We start from the raw sequence: 16,161 nt of genomic DNA, 5'->3' as shown, positions 1-16,161 counted from the left end.
CAGAGCCCCGCAGGGGCTGGAGAGAGAGCGTCTCTCAACCCCTCAGCTGATGGCCACCATGGCGGACCCCGCTATTTCAATGGTGCGGGACGTGGATCGTCTACATGTGCCCTACTTCGACGTTCAACTTCGAAGTAGGGCGCTATTCCCATCCCCTCGTGGGGTTAGCGGCTTCGACGTCTCGCCGCCTAACGTCGATGTTAACATCGAAATAGCGCCCAACACGTGTAGCCATGACGGGCGCTATTTCGAAGTTAGTGCCACTATTTCGAAGTAGCGTGCACGTGTAGACACGACTACCATGACTCAGGGCCTTCCTGTGACAGTTCCCACCTTCCTGCAGTGCTTTGAGAGCAGCACCTGGGCCCCAGCACAGCCTCCCTTCCAGAGTCCACTGCTGGACATTAAATCGTCCCTTTCCCTCTCCGCCTACAGGAGCTGCAGCCACCTTCCCCCATTCCCTCAGCCTTCAGCTTGGGGCCTGCGGCACACAAGCCCAACCTGCACTCAGCCGAAGAGGATTTCCCCACCTCCGCTGGCTGTGCTCTAGAGAGCAGCAATGACTACAATCACAAGCCACCTGCACGAAGCCCTGGGCCAGCGCCTATCACCGCTTGACCACAGCTGTAACTCACCACATGCAGGGTTTCAAGCCCCCTCAGCGTCCCACCGGCTAGAGCCAGAACCCGCTTCCCACAAGGCAGCTGCTCAAAAGCAGGAGCAGGCCTGCTTCCGGGATCAAAGGAGGGCAGGCGTTAAAGGGGCCAAGAGAGCCAGCTCGCAGGGAAGAGCAGGGCAGCGTAGAACTGCTGCCCTGAATGCAGGCTGCAAGTCCCTGATGCACGTACCTGTGCAGGCTGGCACAGCAGCCTGGAGCCAAGGAAACAGCTACCTTGCTCCAGCACCCACCCACTCAGCTGCAGTGCAGGAGCCTGCTCTTGGCACACAGTGCCATTCTGCAGCCCAGGGCTGGCCCAATCCGCTCGGCACAGGCCTGATTGGTCCTTACACAGCCAGGCTGGTTTGCCTTTGGAATTGAGAGGCTGGTCCTTGGGAACAGCAACCTCTGGGATATGCAAGTTGGGCTAATCCGCTCCCCCAGGGCAGGCAGACTGCATGGGAAGGGGGAGCATCAGTCACCCCTGATCTTAGCTGCCTGCAGATTGTGGTCCCTCAGGCTAGGCTGTACAGGCCAGGCCCCCACCAGGGAAGGCAACACTGCCCATCTCCCCCTGCTAGACAGGGCCCCTGCCGCTCAGGGAGAGGGGCTTGCTTGTGAAGGGACGTTGCCGAGGTCCCAGCAGCTTCCACAGAACTCAGCCCTGCCCTGGAATAGAAGCAGGTGCTAGCATCAGGGCAGCGCACCGTGTCAGAGCTGAAGGCTTTGCAGAGACCCCACCAACAGGAGGAGGAGAAGGCTGGTTGATTTAAGCAGTGTAGCCATGCAGCCCCCGAAACCACCACCCGTATCACTGTTCAAAGCAGCTCAAGGAAAAGAGGCTAGACAGCAGGTGAGGGGCAGCTGTGCAGCCACAGGCACTGGGGAGCTTGGTCTGGGACTCCTCCCAGGAGACATATCCGTGCTCGTGGCAAAGGACAGCTCAGTGAGAGCTGGGGAGGGCTGAGCGGCTAGCCCCAGACATTGCCAGGGCAGCAGGACTCCCAGCCCCTGCGGGGTGCTTTCTAGCAATACCGCACAGCCCCGCTGCAGGAACAGACAGAAGGAGAACAGGAAGGGGAGGAGACAGAAAACACCACCACAGGCCAGAGACTTGCCCCCAGCGGATCTTTTCCCTTTATTTTTTAGTTTATTAATAGGATACAGAACAGAGGCACTTACACATCAGCCAACGGAGGGACAGGGGAGAAGTGTTCAGGGGTTGTAGACAACACAAGATTGGGCGGGGGCAGAGCCTGCTTCACAGATGGTAACGTCAGGGAGAGCCAACAGCAGGCAGAACAGAGGCAACTGGAATTTGTAAAAAGACAGGAAACGGGCCCCAGGCAGCACAAAGAGCCACAGCACCACTTGGAGGGCAGCGTGCCCCAGAGCCAGCACAAAGCTGCCGCCCCAGGGGAGGAAGCAGCTCTGCGCCAACAGTGCTGGAGGCAAGCAGCTGACTCAGCTGCCCCACGGCTGAAGGGGCAGGACTCAATAGGCTTGTGTGGGGAAGCCACGTCTGTCTCCATTTGAGTGTTGATGCTCCCTCACCACCACAGGTGAGAAACCAGCTGGGGCACATGGGAAGAGGCTGCAACAAAGCCAGGCTCTTTGAAACCAAGGGTATTAAGGCAGGCTGGTCTGTGGGTCTTTTGCATGCTTCTCAGGCAGTGGAGGGGTCACCCCACAGGTCTCAAAGCAGAGGCCTGGGTTTGAAGGGGACTAAAAACCCAAACAGCTGGATTTCTTACAATTAACAGTCTTTACAAATATCTGTACAGTGCTCTGCTAAGGCAGCAGAGAAGGCACTGCATTCACATGCAGCTCGAGGGAACTGGGGGCTATGCAAAAGCCTTGGCCAGCAAGTTTCCAGCTGCTAACGGCCCCTCCCCAGCAAAGAGCCCACTGCCCTGGCAGCAGCAGAGCCCCTTCTCTCTCGTTGGCTAGAGATACGTCCGTAGCACTGGGGGGCATCGCCACCCTGCTTTGTCAGGAGTCACTCTCCACCTGTGTTGAGACATCTGGGTCTGCTATGAGCCCCGCAGCCCACAAGCAGAAGGGAAACCACAGCTGGGCTCTCACGGACATTGGAGGGGGAGCTCAGGGGAAGTTTTAGTAGTTCCTTCACTCCTCGAAAGGCCTCCTCCACACTGCCTGCTAGCCCAAAAGGCGGAAGCCTGCATCAGCCTCAAACCAACCCCCTGCTGGCCAAGCCCTGGCTTTCAGCTGAGCTGTGCTGCTGCTCCACCTGGCCTAGGACCCCTGCCGTGCTGAGAACACAAGGCGTGAAGCACCCAATGGTGCCAGAACTTGCTACTTAACCAGGACCCCTGCTAGTCTCCCTCGGGCTCAGAGTGGCTTTCCCAAGTGCTGCATTGAGGCCAGGGCCCCTGGGCTAAATACTTTAGTCCAAGTTAGTCACTTGCTGCTTGACCAGAAGCCCCGCATGGTGAGCTGGGCACACAGGCAGATATTGCATGAAGAATACCTGAGGTTCACAATCACCCACTCACCTCCAGACAATGAACTAACCTGCTCCCCCTTTGCAGCAAATTAGATTTAATTAGCAAATCCCTATCTGCAATCCTGTCATTTCTCACACACATCTTCCTCAGTGCTAGAAAACCAAAATTGAGCCTATGATCAGATTAGCAATCAAGTTTAGGGAAGGGCCTTGGGGGAAATCATTATAAGTTTTATATAGAATATATTAACAATACAAAAACTTTGTGGCTGGCTGAGGGGGGATGGAAGAGGAGCCAGAGACACACAAATCTGATCAGCTTGAATCCCAGGAGCATAAGATCCCGCACACGGAGAGAAGGGGACAGATCTCACGTTAACAGCCTTTCAGAGCTCCCCTCTCTCCTTCCTACACTCAGCCGAGCCCAAGGCAAGAACCCAGCCGGAGTCCGTTGCGTGTGTTCGAAAAAGTGCAAAATTCCCCACCCCCAAAACAGACTCCTTGGCTTGTTCGGCAGCAGTGGTGGCTGCTTAGCACTGGGGCATTCATTTAGAGGGGCGGTGGTTCCCCTGAGCAGAATGCCAGTCACCCACTCCCTAGCTTGGAAAGAGCAGAGATCTCGGCACAGAGGGGAGGGTGGGCAGCCCCGTCTAACAGAGGCCATCAGTATGATGGAGGGGCTGCTGCCCCAGCCCAGAGGAGGAGTCCCCCACACTATCAGGAATGGGCCTTGGCTAGAACCACTCTGCAGAGCTGATCACAGTCGGAAGGTTTCTTAAACAAGAGATTAGGCATGGGATTTCCCCTCTTCCTCCCCACCCCAGACGGCACAGGAGGTGTAGGGCAGCCGCCCGGGCACTCTGGAGTCACTACCAGCCCCCTGGGGGGTTAGTCTAGCAAGGAGGGCTCAGCCGGTCGGATAATGGTCGGCCGGTTCGGCGCTGCAGGGGGTCTTCTGCTGCAGAGAGAATGGGAACAGGTGAGTGTGTTAGGGGGAGGCAGAGTGGGAGTCACCGCCAGGGGGCAGCTAGTATCCTGGGCGCTGTGCGGACACCACATCTGCCCTAGAGCCGGGGGCTGCGGTGGGCCGTGCCCAGAGTAGATTGCCAGGGCAGCCTGCTCACGTATCCCAGCTCCACCCTGCCAGGGCCCTGGCTTAGCTGACTTCTGAGCCGGCTGCACAAGGCCCCTGGCTGCTGCTGAGCTGGCGCCACCATCCAAACAAAAGCCCAGTCGTTGCTGCCTGGTGCCCAAGGCACCTAGCCAGACAGGCTATAGAGTGGGCGGATGGCAAGGGAATCACTGCAGCACAAGGGGCCCCTCCAATTGCACAAAAGGGATTCAAAGCTGCTCTGCCAGAAGACTTGACACCCAGCTCTGGGGCGCAGCCTCCAACCCAGGCACACCAGGCCCCGTCCTGTTTGGCCTGGCAGGGGAGCAGTTCCCAGGCGCATCTCCCAGTGTTTACCTGGAGACAAGTGCGAGGGACCAGCTACCTGGGTCATGCCTGTGTTGTGCTGTAAAAGTCATCTGTCCCAGGGGATCCCACCTCCAACATGTAGTACCCGCCCCTCCCCGCTGGAGGTGCTATGCACAACAGAAGGCACCCTTCGGAGACAGAGCACCGCCCCTTGCAAAGCAGCACTGGCTCAGCTGCCAGGCTGCGAGGCCAGCTGTGGGCATGGTACAAGCTCAGCACTCCCGCCCTGCATGGCTCCTGATCTGGGAGTGGGGTGCCGCGAAGCTCATGCCACTTGAGTTGGGCAGCAGCTCTGGCACCGGCTGGAGAGACATCAGGAGGAAGAAGCCCGCGAGCTGTGGGGGAAGCTGCTCTCGGCGCAGCCAGTCCCTAGCAGGCCCAGGGGACTCTTACCTGGGCACGCCCGGGGGGATGCCAGGCGGAATGCGCGCTGGCCGCGATGGAATCTGAGGAGGGGCTGAGAAGGGGTCATTATTAGCAGCAAATACGTTCTGAGGTCCAGGCCGGGATGGGATGGGAGGAGCCACAAAGGAGGAGATGCCCCCTGCAGGGGAAGGGATCAAGGGGGGCCCTGGAGTTGGGCCCCTCACAGCTGGGGGGCGGCCAGGGGGCAGCACGGTAGAGGCAGGTCTGCGCTGGGGTGTCGGGCTGCAGGAGAAAGGAAGTGAAGCAGAGTGAGCGCCTCTGTTGCTACCAATGTATTTGGGCTCTTCTGTCCCTCCTCCCTCACGTCTGAGCCCTCCAGCCAGTTCCAGCACCCCCAGGGCAGCAGGGGCCTCCCCTGCCAAGGCACACAGCAGCTGAAGGGACTTGTCTAGGAAGTCTGCCAAGAAGTCAGAGACAAAACCCAGGTCTCAGCTTGCCAGGGCTTCATCCCGAGCCCTCCTGCCTCCCCTGGCTGCTTGCCCCTCCCCATGCCAGTGCCACCACCTGGCTTCCCTCTCCCTGCCCCAGGGGCCCTATAGCACCAGCAGTCTGGTCTCCCGCACCCCCCGCTGAGCTATACCTGTGCCCACTGCTCCCCGTCTGCAGCCATCCATCATCCACAGGTGGCGGGACCGGCGTGGAGACGGTACTTGTGCTGATGTCCCCAATGATGTGCAAGGCCTCCTTCAGGGCATGGTACATCCGCAGCATGTCGTCCCGCCTCTGCGCCTGGTCGGCCGACTCCTCCATCAGGCTGCTCTGGTCTGCAGAGGAGTACAGGTAGGCCAGCAGCTCCGAGTGGATGAAATCCTTGGTCTGCAGAGATGAGACCAGCATGCACATGGCAGTTAAGGCCTGACCTTGCCCATTAAGCTCAAGTACAGTCTAGTGGGCACAATGGAAGCAGCCAGGAGACAGGACTCCTGGGGTGACTAAGCCAATGGATTGCTCTGGAGGGCTGGGATCAGCTCTGGTCTTTTACCCTTGATCCCCTTTGACTCTGGGGAGACAGGGAGTCAAGGGCCACAAGGTCATTAAAACACACACAACAAAGTTCCTCAGCCCGGGCGGAGGATGCAACTGGTCCGAGCTCCATGCTGGCAGGGCTCCCCTTGCTGGCACACACCTGCCTGACAAGCTCAGAGATCCCCCCCTCTCACGCAGAGGTAGTGGCTGGGCCAATGGCGTTCCTTGCCCAAGCCCAACCCACTCACATTGTTTATCATGAGGTGCATTATGGTCTTTGGCATGAGGTCACGGATGGACTTGTTGATGATTCCCACGTAGGAGTCCACGAGGTTGCGGATGGTTTCCACCTGGCGCTCCAGCTGCGGGTCCATGGAGAAGGTGTTCTCCTGAGCCCCATCCTCATTCTCCACCTGCTCGGGGAAAGCAGGTCAGTCACTGGGGGATTTGGCAGCCGCCCAGCTGGGAGCGGCGCACAGCAGCCGCGCTGACAGCGCTGGGCCAATGGCCTGGGGCTTGCCCCTCATCTAGTGCTTGTACTGCACAAGCACCCGGAGGGCGAGGGGACGTCATGTCCCCCCCCCCCACCACCATCCCAAGCCTCCCAGGGGTCAGGTGCTGCCCAAGCCACATCTTCAGAGGGAGGTAAAGTCAGTCCCCATGTAGGATGTTAAATGAGCCCCCCCCCCGCCCCCAAGACCCCATCCTTAACTTTTGCACTCTTGCCCTTCCCCGCCTGTTGGGAGCAGAGGCTGCAATAGCAGCAAGGCACTGCCCCCCTTCCCCCCAAGGGGAAGGAGGTACAGCTGCCCTGGGCCGAGACACCCCGGTACTTGGGGAGGGGCTGAGCAGGCTCCCGGCCTGGGAGTTGGGAGACACCCACTGACCTATGGGGGAACCTGGCCAAGCCTCTGACCCCCAGCCCCTCTGGCCTGCTCAGACCAAGCTCTTTGGAGCCTGGAGCTTCCAGCTGAGGCCAGAAGGGACCACTGGACGGCCCAGCCCTGCCCCGAGGAGAGCACAGGCCGGAGAATTTCTCCGGTCGTGCGCAGGCGAGATCCGCAGACAACGGGAGGCGGAGAATTCACCAGCTCCCCTGGGAGCCGGTTCCAAGGTTAACCTTCTTCCTAGGCAGCATGGGCCGCTAGGTATTACCGTAATCCACCTAATACCAGAGTCGGGAATCTGAGCCAGGAGTCCATCTCGGACACTAGTTGGTGCTGCTGGCAGCCCCCACGCTGGCCCTCACAGATGGCATCCCCAGCAGACCCCAGCAAGACAGAGGTAATGTTTACTTGGTCTTTCTCTGGATAAACACCAGCTCGGAGGAAGGAGGCTTTCCAGCTGTCCACATCTTCCTGGGAGTCACAAGCCAGCTCGATCTGACGGAGATCTTTATAGACGTTCCTAGGCACAAAGAGCGGGGGTCTCAGCCGAAGAAAGGAATTCTCCAGCTCTGGCCTAGCTGACCAGGCACCCCCCCCCGGGCCAGCGGCTACAGGCCAGCCAGTGGCTAGGGGAGAAGGCACTGTGCTACCGGGCAGCCAGAGGCAAATCTGAAATCCCGACAGAAAGCCTGTGTAAACACTGGCAGCTTCTCCTTCCTTCTACGATAATCCTCCGGTTAGATCACAGCTGCTCCCGCCACCCAGAGCAAATGCCCACGTGCAAGGCAAGTTGGAAGTGCATTATCCCCCACTCCCACCCCAGCTGAGCCCAGCCCACCACCAGCGCTCCTCACTCCCGGCTAAGCCCAAGCACCCCCACCAGATGGTATCAGAATGGAAAAGCCCGTTGGGCAAGTGACAGGAGAGTTGCCAAGAGCAGCAGGGTTAGGACAGCATTTCCATGAAGATGGGGCACTAGCCAGGCCCCCCAAGGCACTACTGCAATGGAGTGGAAGGGAAAGGGAGAGCACGTCTCTGCCTTAGGGTTGTGTAGGAAAGAACTGAGGCTCCAGTACGGAAGGGCTTTGAGAGCTTTGGAACAATTGCTTGAGACGAGCAGTCCCACTCCCCAGCTAACTCGGACACCAAGGATGACAGGCGACCATGTGGACCAGTCAAACAGGAAGCCGCTCTCAGTCGGACGCCTGCCCACGTGGCATAAGGCTCCCTCAGGCAGGGCCAAAGGGGGCTGTTTCCCTGGCAGGGTTGAGCTGCCAGCAGCCTAGGGAAGAGTCCGAGACCAGCCAGCTCAGCCCAGGCCTGTACCTCTGCTCAGTGTTGAAGATGGCAAAGACGTGTTTGTTAGACATGAAGCCTTTCTCCACATCCCGGATTTTCAGGTTATCCAAGGGCAGCATGTACTTCTTCTCCTTCTCCTGGAAGGGCAAGCACAGGGACAAGTGCGGGCTGGGGCCTGCCCAGCGTCTCCTCCTGAGGAGGACCTGCCCACCTCCCCCCTTCATCCCCCACCGGGCACTGGGGTAAGGGGAGAAAAATCCCTCCCATGGGCACCATGAAGAGTAGGGCTGGTCCTCAACATCACTGTGGGCCTTGTCTGAGGTACAGGCTCATTTCAGCTGAGAGGAACTGCTGGACTGGATGGGTCCAGGGGCTCAGCATCGGCTACCTTCTGCACTCGCTCTGCAGAGACTGGCCCAGGGAACGGTCCTACCCAACCTCAAATAGTTCACAACCCTTGCTGCTTTGCATGCTGAGCTCCCTGAGCCAGGCTGAGAATCCCCAGTCCTAACACAGGAGGAGTCGAAATCATTAGCCACAGGCTAGAAGGGTCACACGGCCCTCAGGGCACGGGGCTTAGTTTCAACATCAATGTTCCTTTCTGTAAGGAGGTGCTAGAACAGAGACTCCCTTTGTTGGCAGGGGGATCCAGTCCCCTACAGGCCCCTTGGGTAGTACTGGGACTCTGAGCCAGCTGCAGCACAGCTGGAAACCCATTTTGCTTTAAACAGCCCTATGATGGGCAGGCTGCCTACTGGAAGGTCTGAGTGCCCTCCGAGGGTTTCTGAATGCAGTCCATGCCTCGTTCCCCCACCCTTTCTGGGGGTGGGGGTGGGGGAGGCTTTTAGGAATCTGGCCCGCTGCTTATTTAACAGGCTGCAGGCCAGCGAAGTCGAGGGGCCACCCAACTGAGTCAACACAAGCCGTCTCGCTGCTGAAACGCCACATCTGGAATTGTTTATAACTCCAACTGCCCTGCATCTCCAGATGCTGCGCGCACACAGCCCCAAAAGTGACGTTTGCCTTTGTAGAGAGGCCACGAACCTAAACCCTCCCCCCGGCCCCGCCGCCCCACACCCCTCCGTACGATTTCCTGAAAAACCCACAACTTTTTTCCAGACTGGATTCGGTTGCAGACTTTGCCACGTCAGACGAGACAAAGCGGATCCTTTTCCCTGAACAGCTTCTCTTATAAAAACCCAGGAGGGGAAAAAAGAAAAAACCACCATGGCTGCCCTGGGAGGTTTGAGAGATTCCAGCCCAGCCTGCCCAGTGTTCAGACTACCTGTTCAGGAGGCTATAAAGGTGTACAGTAGTCTGCACATTGGTTAGATTGGGTTTGGGAAAGCGGCACCAGGAGCAGCTCAGCAGACCCAGGTAAGGCAGGCAGCCTATGCGCTGCTGAAGACTTTGCTTGCCCTCATTCACCATAAGCCCTGGAGCACATTATTGCTGTAACTGTTCGACAGCTAGAATTCCCCAGGCGTGCGAGTTGCTGGGGCTGCACAGTTCTCCAGTCACAGCTGGGTTAGTCGGACTGATCTCCCCCCATGTTGCTCCACTGCTCCATGTCTCATACGCTCTCTCTTGTGTTTGGCTAGCCCATTCTACAGGGTGTTCTTTTCAAGCACTTTTCCAGGGGCATGGATTGCTGGGGATCTCTGGAAATTCTCTGCAAGCAGCAGCTCATTTCTACCGGCACTAGGGTGGGGTGGGGGGACAGGCAATCTGTGCCTGCTGAATACAGAGCCTCATTCATCTGCAGCCTGCTGGTTCTCATTACCCACAGCAGAGGGGCCAGACAAGGGCCCCCAGAGAGGCCTCCCCACAGGAAATGGGCTGCTGGAGGTGGGGGTAGGGGAGCAGGCTAGAGTGAAACATATCAGCTCGATATTTTTCCTTCTCCTTTAGGCGCTAGATAAAAACCCTTCACTCTCTCTAGATTTACAGCCTCTCTGCAAGCAAAGGTTAGTCTCTGCAGCTTGCTCTGAAGATAAAGGACAAGAACAAAGAGGCTGGGGCTTGCTCGGCTGAGGGGGCTGCCTCCCGGTGCTGCTGTTAAACTGGACAGCAAGACGGGGAAAAGTTCTGGCCTGGCGACACCGCCTCTGCTGATCAGCATGGTCACGAACACAGAGCCTCCTGCTCAGGCCCTCCTCTGCCACGCTCACCCCCCAGCCCTGCACTAACGCCAAGCCGCCGGAGCCTGGCTGCAAGATGGGTGACATGGGGAGGGAAAATATCCGGTTTTCAGACTGCGGGGGTGGCAGGGCTGGAAAATGTGAGTGTGGCATTTCTGTTCCAGACCCTGAGGAGCGGTGTCTAGAAGGGACGCTGCCTCCTCTGCTTCCAGCCCCTGGCATCTGCCTTCCTTTCAGAGCTCTGGCTCGTTTCCTGGCCAAGAGCCCTTAGCCCCAGGAGAAACCAGCTTTCACCAGGACCTGCCAGATGTGTGAGAAAAGTTTCAGGCAGACAGCAGGGGACCATGGGGTCCGATCCAGTGAGCATTTGGGATGTACCATGGGCGAACGACCAGAGCACTAGCCAGAGATTCAGGACACGAGGGTTCTATTCCCAGCAATGCCTTGGGGCTGCTGGGTGAGTCCCTTCCCTGCCTGTGCCACAGTACACCCATCTGTAAAATGGGGCCAGCAACAGAGCACCTCTGAAAGTGCTAGGTAAGAGCCAGTAACAATTCCCCATGCTCTGGCGTGGGGGGCCCCCCAAGTTGCAGGATGCCAGTATGGCAAGCCCCTCTGATCTGATAGGCAAACTGCAATGTGAACACCCGAGCTGCCTACCTATCACAGACACGGCCACCTCAGCTTCCCAGCACACTGGTCCCAGGAGGAAGGGATAGGAGCAGGGTTCCCTCACACACTTTTCAATCCACGGGCAGGGTAAGTGTTGTTCTGTGCAACGAGGCCTGCGTGGATACGCACCACCAATAGAAACACACACTGCCGGCTATGGGAGCTCTGCCCATCAGCTGGGCGGCTGCCCAAGCACTCAGCTTACAGGGAATGCTTGGCTGAGAGAGCCAACAAACAGCTGCCGTTCAGTGGCGTTGGTACCCTAGGGGCCACCTTTCCTGAGGGCACTCAGCTAGGGCGTGGCAGCTACTGCCAAGCCCAGACCACCCGCAGTGTGACACCCCCTACCCCCACGGGGTTACTAGCCCAAAGAGAACCTCCCAAGCGACTGCAGAGAGACTGAAGAGGCTGAGGGTGAGTTTGCAGTAACTGCTGCAGCACAGAATAATGCCCTGAGCCCCCAGCTCCCGGGAGACCGCAAGGTTAACGGGTTTGAAGTTATACTGGGAAAACAGGAGCAATGCCCCCTAAGATCGAGACTGAAAGGTTCTCTCTTTAGCGGCCAGCCCCAGGCTATGCGGTTATGAAGCACGTCGGACCCACACTCGCAGCCTGCCACGAGGAGAGGCTCTCCAGGGCAAATGCCAACTAACAGCTTCCCCAGCTTAGGGCAACAACCCTACAAACAAAGCCCATTTCCCCACGGATTTGTATTTGGTGAAACCCACTCCACGACCATAACCCCTCGGACTCTCATGCCCTGGCACAACCGTGCAATGAATGGCTCAACCCAAGTTCCTGGTCCACGGCCCCTGTTTATCAAAAGCCTCCTGAACTGCAGCATCCCTAGCCACACTTAGCAGGGGAACCGTGCGTCTCGGGTGACGAGCACGTCCCTTGCTTAGGGCGCACACGTACACACTGGATCTGCGCTGAAGAGCATTTCCCTGGGGAACGAGCGCTGAAGCAGTGCGTATTTCATTGCCCGGCAGGTCAGGGGGCGGGCCTGGCGGTTCTCTCCACTAGCTGAGGAGTTGATGATTTTGGAAGCTCCTTGTAAGGCTGGTTACATCAGACAAAACCCACCAAGGCAATGGGGCAGAGAGGGTGGTTCCAGCCACCACTGCGTGATGCACTGCCCGCAGCCGACACTGTCTCCACTACACCAAGGCAGCTGCATCTTGTACAAGTCCCACTGGCCAGTATCTGCTGCTGACACAACCGACAGCTCCCTGGGAGCGTCTGGAGCCACGGGACAGGCCAGCTGGGACCTTGTGAGGATTCAGAGCGGCCGCTCAGACAGGTACAAGGCTCTGGGGCGTAAGGAGATGGCTGGACATCACTGACAGTCCAGGGGATTGTCAGCAGAACCTGCCATGGATTTGGGGCCCAGCGAGCACACGGGCTTCGGGAGCGTCCCCAAACCCCAGCTACGCCCCTTGCTGCGATCGGGAGAAGGGTATGAGCCAAAGCACTTCTGGGACCAGCCCACATTCCACTGTTTCACGGGCACCTGAATTTGGTGACTCCCTGGCCCTGCCAACGGCCCAGCCTGGGCACACGTTACTGCCTTGTTCAGAGGGCAACAACAGGGCTATGGCAGGCCCGCGATTACTAGTACCAGCCCCAGGGGATCACACTGAACACTGCAAGGCCATACTTCGGCCTCGGCCCAGGACAGGCTCTTATGAGGCAGGTTGGATGCTGCCAGTCACGTCCCACTAGAGGTTACCGATACATAGACCCGGTTCAAGGATTTGAACCCAGAGGTGGGTAGGCCTGAAACCTGCCCTGCTGCCCCAATGGACTTGAACAGGCCCAGTGTGCAGGGCTGCTCCCGACAATGGTACGGTGCCTGTGTGAAGTGGCACAAGAACATACACGACATGCAGGGCACCCCCGGCTGGTCAGCACCCTGCAGGGCCCCCTGTTCACAAGAGCTGCCGCGCGGCCACGCACCTCCTCGTCTTTGTACCAGGACAAAGACTCAGCAGTCAGCACGAACCAGTACTCCTTGGAGCCGCCCTTCATTATGCTGATGTTGTTAAGCGTCAGCCAGCCCCGGCGGATTACCTGGAGGAAACAAGAGCAGTAGGAAAAAGAGTCGGGCAAGGGGGAAAGAGCAGGTTACAGCCTAGCTTGGAACCTAGATTTTCTGTCTGTCCTCCCAGCTGTAAGCTGCCACCACCACCCAGAGCTCTCTCAGGTCCCAGCACTGTGATCAAACATGCTGCTGCTCTTAGCCTGGGCCCTGCCTCCTTCTGGGTCTTGGCAGGAGGGTCTGTGGGTTGTGTCTGCCCCATGAAAAGCTCCTGGGGATAGGCAGGGAAGCAGCCCCATTCCTCGAAGGGAGCCTGGCCAAGCTATCCAGGCAGGAGTCCAGAGCAGGGTTTACCAAGCCTAGCAGGACAGGCCCCCAGATCTGACCATCTCAGCTGCAGTCACACACAAGTTACAGCTCTCGGGCTAGGGTGGGGCTCCTCTGGGAAATCCAGAGCAGGTAAGCACTGCCCCAGCGTCTAGTTACCCCAGTGGGCTTCTGCCAGGCATTGCCAGGGCCTGGCTCATGGAAGTGCAGGGCAGATGCATTGACATCCAGCTTGCTATTGCTGTAGCTGTACTACTGAGGGGAGGGGAGCTCTCAGCCCACAGTTCACAGGTTACCTGGGTGCCATCACTAAGGGGAACCGAGAGCTGTCTGAAAATAAGCCAACCTTAAGGGGCCTGGGCCCGGGCACTCAGATAACCAGTCCAGGAGTTTGGGGATTTGGTCCCTAAGCCCCTTCAGAGAAGGGAGGGAGTCCATGTGACCTTTGCCCCCCCTTGAAAATGGCCAGGAAAATACTATGGCTAGCTAGAAGGGGGGCTGGGGTAGGGGGGAAGCATCTACCCTGTCCCTCCCGAAGCTGTTCCGCCTCACTCGCGGCAGGAAGCTTGGAGGCTGTGCTGGCTGTTTGACTTCCCACTAGAAAGCCTGTGAACCCCCTGCTCCTGCATGGCCTTAGGAAAGGCTGGGCTGCCCCAAGCCAGTGTTGAGGGACACACACAGGACGGCAACAGCAGAACGGGAGCCAGGGCCAGCAGCACAGGGAAGCGGTACTGCACAAGCCCGCTTGGCAAGCAGCGTTTCACGAGACAAAGAGGAAGCACCCCACTGTCTGGAGTCCTATGCAGCAGCTGGCTTTTCAGGGCAGGCCGAAGCGTTCCTGTCCACGCCGAGCCTGACTCTGGCCCCTCTTTGGTAGGTAGGGCTGGAAGGGCCCTTCTAGAGCATCTGCTGTCAGTCTGCCCTGCCGCACAATGCTGGGCATGCGCTTATCTCCATCCTCATTCCAGACCCTTGGGCCTAATAATGTCCACTCCCAACACACCTTCAGGAGAAAGCTGAATTACAGCTGCATGCAATCTCTAGTGCTAGCTTGTACCAGCAACTCCAATCCAAACGCTCCCAACAAAAACCAAGGCGCTGTTCTCTCTCTGCCTTCCCACCCCCTCACCCGCCCCACCACAAACCACCCGAGTCTCAGCAATCTCCTGGGGGTGACCCGCTCACTGCTGTTGAGAACAGCGCATGGCTGAAGCCAGGAGGAGGATTTGGTCCCAGAATGCGGAGGTGGGAGAGCAAGTCCCAGCAGTGGGGTCCCCCAGGGCAGCTGCTGTATACAGGCATCTCACGCCTGGGTATTCCAGGTTTACTCTTCATCTCCTGACTTTGTTCAGGCTTTACTGATGCCACAAAAATCAAACCTTGGCCACCCCAATGGGCCTTTGGAGGAAGGCAAAAAAAAAAAAAAGGCTTGAAACTGGAGTGCAACCCCCCACCCCCCCAACAACCCCATTTTGCTCTGTACCAACAGAGCCTTGCGGCTCCACGGGGCTCCCTGTTCAGGCAGAGGGCTGGCACGTGCTCTTTTATGTTCCTGGAACTCCGGAAGGGCCTGGCCCAAGCACTGGGCAAGGAGAGAATTTTCTGGCATGTTACACCAGGAAGGAGTTCTCGGTGCCTTTTGGGCCTTCCCTGTGGCAGTGCAACAGCTCCGGGGGGCAGGGAGAGCCCAGCAGGCTACTGCAAATCTGGCTGAATACGGACAGACCCACCCACTTCTTTTGCTCTGGGGAGTCTGTCTGCAGTGTAACAGCGCCCTCCGTGCCTTCAGCTCTGCCTCAGGGTCTTAACCTGACAGACTGCTGTGAAAGCCAGTGACACCCAGCTGCTCAGCCCGAAGGCTGCAGCACAGATACCTCCTGCTAGTGCTTCTCCCTGCATGACCCATTTCCGGATGCCACGGGTATGGCTTCCATTAGACCAGCCCAAAGAACCATCAGCAAATCTATTCTTGGCCTGCTGAGTGCCCCCGGCTTGTCCAGAAACCCATTTATGATGAACAGCAAAACCAATCACAGCAATAGTACCAGAGAGGGAGCCGGGCTAGTCTATACGCTATCAAAACAAAAAGCAGTCAAGTAGCACTTTAAAGACTAGCAAAATGGTTAAATGGTTTAAAGACCATTTTGCTAGTCTTTAAAGTGCTACTTGACTGCTTTTTGTTTCAATCAGAGCAAGTATGAGATGTTTCCTCCAACAGGGCCCTTCAATGGGCATCAGATCCCATGACCCACCACAGGCCTGGGAAACCCAGAAGTGCGCGTGGCTGGTTCACTATTCCATGGTTACAAGAGCCCAAGAACTGGGCTTGAACAGCTTCACTTGACCTGCTTCTAAAGAGCTGACAACAGGATGATCACTCAGCGCCTAGACACTGGGCTTTCTCCAGAGTACACAGGAACAGACTCCACAGCAGTCAGACGTGGGCCTGGGCAAAAGCCATCCACTCCAACTACTTTCTAAGTCAGGATGCTCACAGGAACATTGAGGGATGTAGGGTTGCTCTGCCCCACGTTAACGTTACCTTCCCAGTTAGTAATGGACAGACATTAGGGGACAGGCATTAACTCAAATCAGCGCAATCCATGAACGGGGCAGGGGAGGGGTTAAGTGACTCGTGGTTATGTGGAGAAAAGTTACACACACTAGATTTTGGGATGGTTTTGCTATTGCTTGTATAGGAGCCACCTGTCAGCAGCAGTCACATGAGTACTGGGAATCTGACCAGAGCAGGGTTGTAGTTTACACACTAATCCCGATGCTAGACGCCAACAGAAAG

At 57.7% G+C, this 16,161-nt stretch overlaps 1 protein-coding gene across 12 annotated transcripts in view; it reads right to left on the bottom strand.

Moving 5' to 3' along the window:
- The window catches only part of DNM2 (dynamin 2), a 57,374-nt gene that overhangs the window by 2,851 nt on the left and 38,362 nt on the right, over positions 1-16,161 (bottom strand). For 6 of the 12 annotated variants that reach the window (XM_074980022.1, XM_074980024.1, XM_074980025.1 and 3 more), the window contains 7 exons: positions 12,956-13,069; positions 8,211-8,320; positions 7,293-7,404; positions 6,246-6,410; positions 5,612-5,847; positions 4,999-5,253; positions 1,778-4,083 (listed from right to left, as the gene is read on the bottom strand). In XM_074980022.1, the coding sequence (XP_074836123.1) occupies positions 4,014-4,083; positions 4,999-5,253; positions 5,612-5,847; positions 6,246-6,410; positions 7,293-7,404; positions 8,211-8,320; positions 12,956-13,069 (1,062 nt within the window). In that variant the 3' untranslated portion in view covers positions 1,778-4,013. Of the gene's footprint in view, positions 1-1,777; positions 4,084-4,998; positions 5,254-5,611; positions 5,848-6,245; positions 6,411-7,292; positions 7,405-8,210; positions 8,321-12,955; positions 13,070-16,161 lie in introns of those variants that run through there. The other 6 variants (XM_074980023.1, XM_074980026.1, XM_074980033.1 and 3 more) reach the window with 2 other exon arrangements.

This window comes from Carettochelys insculpta, chromosome 29 (genome assembly GCF_033958435.1).
Source record: "Carettochelys insculpta isolate YL-2023 chromosome 29, ASM3395843v1, whole genome shotgun sequence".
Lineage (NCBI taxonomy): Eukaryota > Metazoa > Chordata > Testudines > Carettochelyidae > Carettochelys > Carettochelys insculpta.
Note: the sequence above shows the minus strand (reverse complement) of the source record. Positions and strands in the feature narration are given on the sequence as shown.